At 34.9% G+C, this 7,230-nt stretch overlaps 1 protein-coding gene across 3 annotated transcripts; it reads left to right on the top strand.

Annotated features, from left to right (window-relative positions):
* Positions 1-206: 206 nt before the first annotated feature.
* On the top strand, positions 207-6,965 carry LOC132544824 (uncharacterized). Of its 3 annotated transcripts, none has more exons than XM_060208481.1 (6): positions 226-306; positions 2,988-3,104; positions 3,277-3,371; positions 3,631-3,864; positions 5,688-5,795; positions 6,550-6,965. In XM_060208481.1, exons 2-6 carry the CDS (start codon positions 3,009-3,011, stop codon positions 6,701-6,703), a joined length of 687 nt encoding a protein of 228 aa, XP_060064464.1. In that variant the 5' UTR covers positions 226-306; positions 2,988-3,008; the 3' UTR covers positions 6,704-6,965. The 3 variants fall into 3 exon arrangements, with proteins under 3 accessions (XP_060064472.1, XP_060064464.1, XP_060064457.1); XM_060208474.1 differs by having other exon boundaries at positions 230-306; positions 2,999-3,104; XM_060208489.1 differs by lacking the exon at positions 3,277-3,371 and having other exon boundaries at positions 207-306.
* Positions 6,966-7,230: the final 265 nt, after the last annotated feature.

Genomic DNA, 7,230 nt, shown 5'->3' with positions numbered 1-7,230 from the left:
AGTTTTTTGTTTAATTTGATGTGGTAACCACGCCTTATAAGTGGAAAATTAGCCTGTATTCGGTCAGTCGTGTACTATATACGACATCCATATCCGGGTTTGTATTCGTGTTTATTGGCTCTCACAGTTACGTGTCACATGTTGGTTTGTTTACGCCCCTATGCTTTTATTTCGGGGAAAACCACGACCTCTCCACCTTGTTTAAAGTTTTATTTAAGTTTTGAGAAGACGTAATCGCTTGAACTCGAAACAAATGAGTGGGAGAATAATCAATTGGCGAGAGAAAGCGACATACAGAGTATACAGGTAAGTTTTGCCCTAATACACGTAAATTGTATATTTCTTTACTAAATCAGATTAACTAAATTTGTAATAAAACGAATTGGAAGTGAGTTTATTGTTTATGTAGAATATTCAGGTATAGGTGTGAATTTCCCGTTAAAATCTAACCTCTCGTGAGAAAACTGTACAGGATGACCTCATGTATTCATTGTAGTGTTTAGCAGACCGTGACGACAGTATATCTTAACTTACTACATTTCCGAGAGTTACTGGTTTTGCTGTAAGCACGATAGCGATTGCCCAGGGAGAGCTGGGAGGGCTCATTCTCACTTAGCCAACATTCTGAAATTTACCTGTACTACCTGGCCAACAAGTCAAATTTTACATTTGAGTGATTTTCAGTAATAGTCTGTTCCTACTTTCCTTGACAGAAAATATATATATATATATATATATATATATATATATAAATTACTTAATATATATGTACTAAAATCTACATGCATAATGTAATATATTCTCAAATCTTAATCTCAAGAGTTTAAATTGTTATATCAATGTATTGACAAGTCGGGTGGGGGGATGGGGTTGTAGAAATGTACTTTGTATTTATTTGCATTAATTCAAATGTTCTTTCATAAATAGTTTGTTATTGATAGTACGTCTGCCAGACAAATGCGCCAGACCCTGTCAAATGATAAATGATAAACTTCATTTACTTTACAACAGTTGCAAAGCAAGTTTTTGAACTTATATTAATCACTCTTGTTGGCCCGTAGGGAAGCGCGCGAGGGGTCTTACTGTGGGAGGAAACCAGAGTACCCGTGGAAAACCCACGTGGTCGGGCAGGTGACCCCATGCCCTTTCACATCCATTCCGGGAATCGAAACCCGGACGGCTAGGTGAAAGTCAAATACAACAGCTCATAAGCAAAGCACGGATATAATTGAGTTGACATGGAAATAGGAAACACTGAACGGAAACGCATATTCAGAAGATTAGTAACTTTTAATACGAAACATAAATTAGATAAGACTAGGACTTTCCATTGCTGATGCTACGGGTTTAAACTGATACACAATAGTAGTCAATTACTTTACGTTGATCCCCTTTAAGATGCATTGTTCCTCATATGTTTACACGACCTTTAATGACCTACCTCGTTTTCATGAGGAAAATCCGCAAATAACATGACATCGATTTTTTGCATATAAAAATATAACTGTCCATGTTTTGAATATTCTTTGACACACGTGTAAAACCCTTTGTTAAGTGATAAATAGCTACATTTTGCATGGTACCATGCTTTAGTTCAGTGTTAATTTCAATTGTTGTTATTAACCTGTAGTTTCATCTGTTTCCGCTGTATTGTGACGTTGCAGTGTGCTATCACAAAGGTTCTGCTATCAATTCTCGTATTTCAGCTGTTCACTTTACTGTATTGACTTCATTTGGTACCTGAAAAGTACTTTCTAAAATGCTGTAGAATGTAAATATAAGCATTTTCTGAATTCTTAATGTATTCACAACCGATATAATTGCAATATGGCAACCCAAGAAACATTCTACGATTTTCTAGCAAATTTCATATGAATTGCCAGATCATTCATAATTATTTTAAAATCAAATTCAGAAAATGCTCTGATGTTGATTCAATGGAGGTCTGAATACAGTGTTTTGACGTCATTTTGGCGCTTTGTTCTTCGCTTCGCACATTGTTTAAGAAAACACATCAAACAGCTTTAAGTCAATCATTTCGCTGATTATGGCATTCGGGAAACTTTTCCAGTAAATACAGGAGTTGATTGATAAGTTGTGAGTCTCATATTCAAGGGTTTGAATTTTGGCGGACATCTTGCATTATTGTTTAACATAATCCCCTTTATTATCTATACACTTTTACCAGTGATGTGAAATGGTCACTTTTAAGGTGTCTTTTTCTTGACCATTCAGAGAGACACCCACTGCATGTATGGTCTCATCATCTGGCTGAAAGTGGAAACCGGAAATGGCTTTTTTTAAATTATGGAAATAGATGAAAGTCTGATGGAGTGAGATCTGGTGAATCAAAGCACAATCGTTAATGTCAGCCATGACAATGACAGGCTCTGCCTGCCACTCTTAAATTCCACCACTCACCTTTTCACTGCAGCATATGAAGGAGCACCATCTCCTAGTGTTGTTACCATATCAGTATGAATATCCTTAGGTGCGAGACCTTTCTTATGCAAATACGGAATCATTGCTCTTTCAGAGGCACTTGCCTTGCTACCTCTTCGCCATAAACTGGCCAAATATTATAAGTCTTCGGGCACACAGCCAGGGAATAGCAGAGCTGAAAAAAGGAGATACCTGCTTAACGTCTTTAATACAAGGCTCACAATTTATCAATCAGCACTCGTGACTTAATCGAATAGGCAAGACGCAATGTAACATTACTATTGGTTGGTTGTCAGGTTGTCGCTCATGTCAATATCAATGTGGATGACGCCTTACCTCACACCAGATTGCATTCATATATACAAAAAAATGTCATTGTGACGAAAAAGGCATCACCTGTCTCATATGAATATGAAATTTTAGGACGAATTCAATTGTAGATTTACTTTATGTTGCATGGTATCTGTAAAACTAATGATTTGATATGACACTTTTTTTAAGGCCAAAAGAAACATTCCCAGCAGCAGCAGCAATATTTTTTATAGTTATGTTGTAGATATTGACAGATGGAGGGTTCACAACAAACATTCGAATTCAGTGACGGAAAAAATAAAGAAAAAAAGACAAAATTTGGCTCCATTTCAAGGTCATCTCTCATTCTAGTAAGTGATATTGAAACAGACAGTATTAGTGCATAAGATTTATCAAATGTTTATAAAATCACACTTAATCTAATTAGATATTATAGAAACGAATGAAATATGTTCGTATCATATGCATGATGCATGTACGGAAAGCTTTCCTATGAAATGCCTAAATCTTTATCGTTTTCAGCTTGGAACCAACATTATTTTATCGTGTGTGATCTTGATCATCACTATATTAGTACTTTCCGCTCAGAAATCCTCCCATGATGATAGAACCAAGAGGTAAGTTAAGACCTAGGCGGGTTGATATAACAACAAAAATATGAAACTAAATTTGGAATATTTCAAATCGTAACAAATAGGAAATAAAATGTTTACAAAAAGCATTCGAAGTTTTGATTATCAGTTCAACGCAATAGAATTCGTTTTGTTCCAATGACATGTGTACATGTTTTATATGCATTGAACGCATTTCCCCCAATGATGTTGATAATAATAGAAGATTCTATAATAAAAATAAACCTACATGATCTTGCTTAAGTCACAGCACCGGAGAAGATATTGACGAGTCGGATGCTGCAGTATTGGAGAGGTTTCCTGGATATTTCCGGACTGAAGAGGAGCAGAGGAAGCTGGAAAGAGGTTTGCGTCGTCATATCCCTGTGAATGAGACCTTGGATGTAGCAAACTGTAATTTCAGTGTTGTAAACACTAATGACTTTCCTTGGTGTAATCTTGTCCCTTCGCCAGATGAATATCACTCCTGTTGTGTGTCGTAAGTATCTTTTTTTACACTTTTTCTCTCTATTTTTTTATTTCCATTAGCAATTCATACAGTACAATGTATTACAGATATTTGTATTTCCCATTCACAACACTTGTCTTTATCATAATACCTATTACACATAATATTTCAGTACCTGGTACAGAAATATGATTTATATATATATATATATTTTCATATATCATTACTTCAGGGCACATGTGTAAAAACACATTTAATTTGCTCTGAAACAGAATCAGCACCTAGGATATAACATAGTTGACAAACATTTATAACTGTATTTTTAATGCATGTAACAACTGATAGAATCTGAAATCTTCTCTATTTGTCCTTATTATCATATCTATTCTGTCTCTCAACTCATTTCTTATCTTACCAATTAGAGATAGTGGATTTTGTATTTCATTTTCAAATTTCTTTGAATTACTGGCCTTCCAGATTAACCACTTAGAATGAAAAATTACAATGTTACAGAGTTTGTTGATGTTCTCTGGATATTCTGATATACCAAAAATCCTTTCTTTATCAGTAAAAACAATATACTGATAATCTACTGAAACTGATTGATACTGTCGTGTGTCCTATGTATTTAAACAGAATGTATACTTCTCCCTCTCACAGACGACCACCATTCCTGTGATGGATTAACGTATCTTTGCTTCCGTTCTGTGTGCAAGTATTATTGCTTATCCGTTCCACAGAGAGCCACCATTCTCCTTCTCACCAACGACCACCACTTCTGTTGGTGTCGCATTCATCTTTATTCACCGTCTCACAGTGGACCGCCTTTCCTGTTGTTTGTTGACTTCATCTTCATTAACCTTTCTTACAAAGGACCACCATTCCTGGACACATTAGATATTTCAAGGGAATTTATTTCATTAACAGCGACAACTGTGGATTGCCGCCATATTTTCAGCCGCGTAGTAACTTGTCACCGGTTAAACTCTCTTGAACGTTTTACAGCAAATTTAGTCTCTAAGTGGCATTAATAAGTAATGTTTTCTATTTGGATATCAATGCAAACTTACATTGATTTTATTTTGTATTAACATATTTTTAATGATTAAAAAAACGGACTATATTTTGTCGCGTACTGCGAATTTATAATGAATGAATAGTGTCCGTGAAAAACCTAGTCAGTATGGTTGTTCTAGAAATGACAGTAATTTGACTATTTTGCTTGTTAAGATGTAATAAATAGGATATTTAATAGTGTCTTTAGAAATTCAGTCGTGTGTCTTATATGTTTTGTGTCTTTCACGAGTGTTGCCTTTCGTTATTTCCCCGTCCCCCAGAGGGCCACGATTCCTGGTGTTTTTTTTTCGTATTCATCTTTATTTACTTGTCTCACAGAGGACCACCATTGTTGTTGTGGTTCGAAAGCATCCGACATGGATTTAAAGTAATGAACAAACACCTTTTAAGTATATATTTTATATATCTTCTGAAGCTAGCCCGAGGTTATATCGTACATTTCTGTCAAATCATTGGATTTATGTCGTCGTGATATTTTTCTATCGTTTAATAATTCAATAACACTAGCTTTAATCACAAAGAAACGTTCTCATCTAGAGGGAAATAATTCAATTATTAATTATGTGTATCATTGCATGCAGAATTCTTTCAAGTACTTGTATCATAACAGCTGTAAAGGATCGGTAATGTTGCTTCTTTTCTGATCTTTATTCATTTATTTGTTTATTTATTTATTTATTTATTTATTTATTTGTTTATTTATTTATTTATTTGTTTATTTATTTATTGAAACTCTGTAATAGTGATGACATTAGAAGTGAAAATATTGTTTTCAGAAATATCCAGTATGTATCTCCGGTCTATAAAACAGATACCAACGGTATCAACAGGAAACTGGCCGTATTCGATAATCAGAGACAGTATTTCCGGTCTGAAACTTGCACGTAAGTGACATATTTACTGATCTTTAAGCATCGGTTTGGCCTCGGATTAACATAAGATAGATAAATATTATACCATTGCCACCGAAAACTAGCTAAATTACAGGTGGAGTTTTAGCTTTAGTGTCCTGGCACAAGCTACAATTACAGGCGAATGTTAAATGTTCGAATCAATTTAAAATAGCATTTAGCATAAACAATAGCATAACAGTAACAAATTTATAATGTATGAATATGTATAATTTATAATATTAAAAAAAGCAAATATCATGTCTTCAGAATGATAATCCAAACTCAAATTCAATTTAAGTCGGGAATACATTAGTTAAAGAAACCGCATCTAGAAATGTCCAATTTAGGCCCCTGATATAACAGTCCTAGAAAACGTTGTATGTCTTAGCATAACTGGTGAATCCGCGAAGGACAAAACAACTGTATGATGTATATGTAGCGTCAATGACCGGCCCTAGAAGGACTTTGCATCAATCAAGTTCTCGGAATGGTGGCAATCTCTTACGTGATAAAGTAACATGTAACGAAATGCATAAGACTGATCTAGTGAACACAAACGATATTTATAGTCGGTATGATTTGGACACAGATAAAACAAAGGATACAACAAGCATGAATTCACAAAGAATAACTTCATGAACATTTAACAATATGATTTATATTGAATAATTACATTTATTTACATAGATTAAAATATTGATTGATGGTGTTTGTCAAACTTGTTTACAATTAATCAATTTCACAGTCAGCTGGGTGGATGTATGATGTGTACCTGTCTCAAAGAAGAGGTATTGTACACGGGAGTTTACGACACAGGAAAAATAGGACAAAGCTCTAGGTATGGAGTTGCCTGGTTCAATTTCGATGGATGCTGCAAATGCTACAACAACGTGCCATAGCTGTCGTGAACCTATCGCCCCATCGCAATTTCTTAGAACTGTAATATTGATTAAGCGTGTGGACTTTCAAAACTTGATCTTTAAATTTACAATAAGCATCTCTGGAAGGTAGATGTGAACCTGTATCAAATGTCTGCAATATCAACAACTTATCCAGATTGGATGTAACGGAGGCGAACTCACGATCGTATGCGCAATACGAATATTTTGTGTAATATAATTTGTCGATTAAAATAATTTATCAATTCATTGTAGAATTCTCTATTTTTGTTATATCATATTTTTAGATAGTGCATTAATTTGTTCTGTCCAAATACTGCGTTCACAGAGTGTGTTTTTGAGGCGGTGACGTGTTATGGTGTATTAGAGGTGTTTTTGAGGCGGTGACGTGTTATGGTGTGTTAGAGGTGTTTTTGAGGCAGTAACGTGTTATGGTGTGTTAGAGGTGTTTTTGAGGCAGTGACGTGTTATGGTGTATTAGAGGTGTTTTTGAGGCAGTAACGTGTTATGGTGTGTTAGAGGTGTGT

This window comes from Ylistrum balloti, unplaced genomic scaffold (assembly GCF_031769215.1).
Source record: "Ylistrum balloti isolate Yb309-2 unplaced genomic scaffold, AGI_CSIRO_Ybal_v1 Utg369590, whole genome shotgun sequence".
NCBI classification, from domain to species: Eukaryota; Metazoa; Mollusca; class Bivalvia; order Pectinida; family Pectinidae; genus Ylistrum; species Ylistrum balloti.
The sequence above is the reverse complement of the archived record's forward strand: the minus strand, read 5'-3'. Positions and strand labels throughout refer to the sequence as shown.

Coding starts and splice junctions, on each gene's coding strand:
- LOC132544824 (XM_060208481.1), top strand. CDS start 3,009: ATGGAGGGTTCACAACAAACATTCGAATTCAGTGACGGAAAAAATAAA. Junction 3,105..3,276: donor CAAGGTCATCTCTCATTCTA/GTAAGTGATATT, acceptor TATCGTTTTCAG/CTTGGAACCAACATTATTTT. Junction 5,796..6,549: donor TTCCGGTCTGAAACTTGCAC/GTAAGTGACATA, acceptor TCAATTTCACAG/TCAGCTGGGTGGATGTATGA.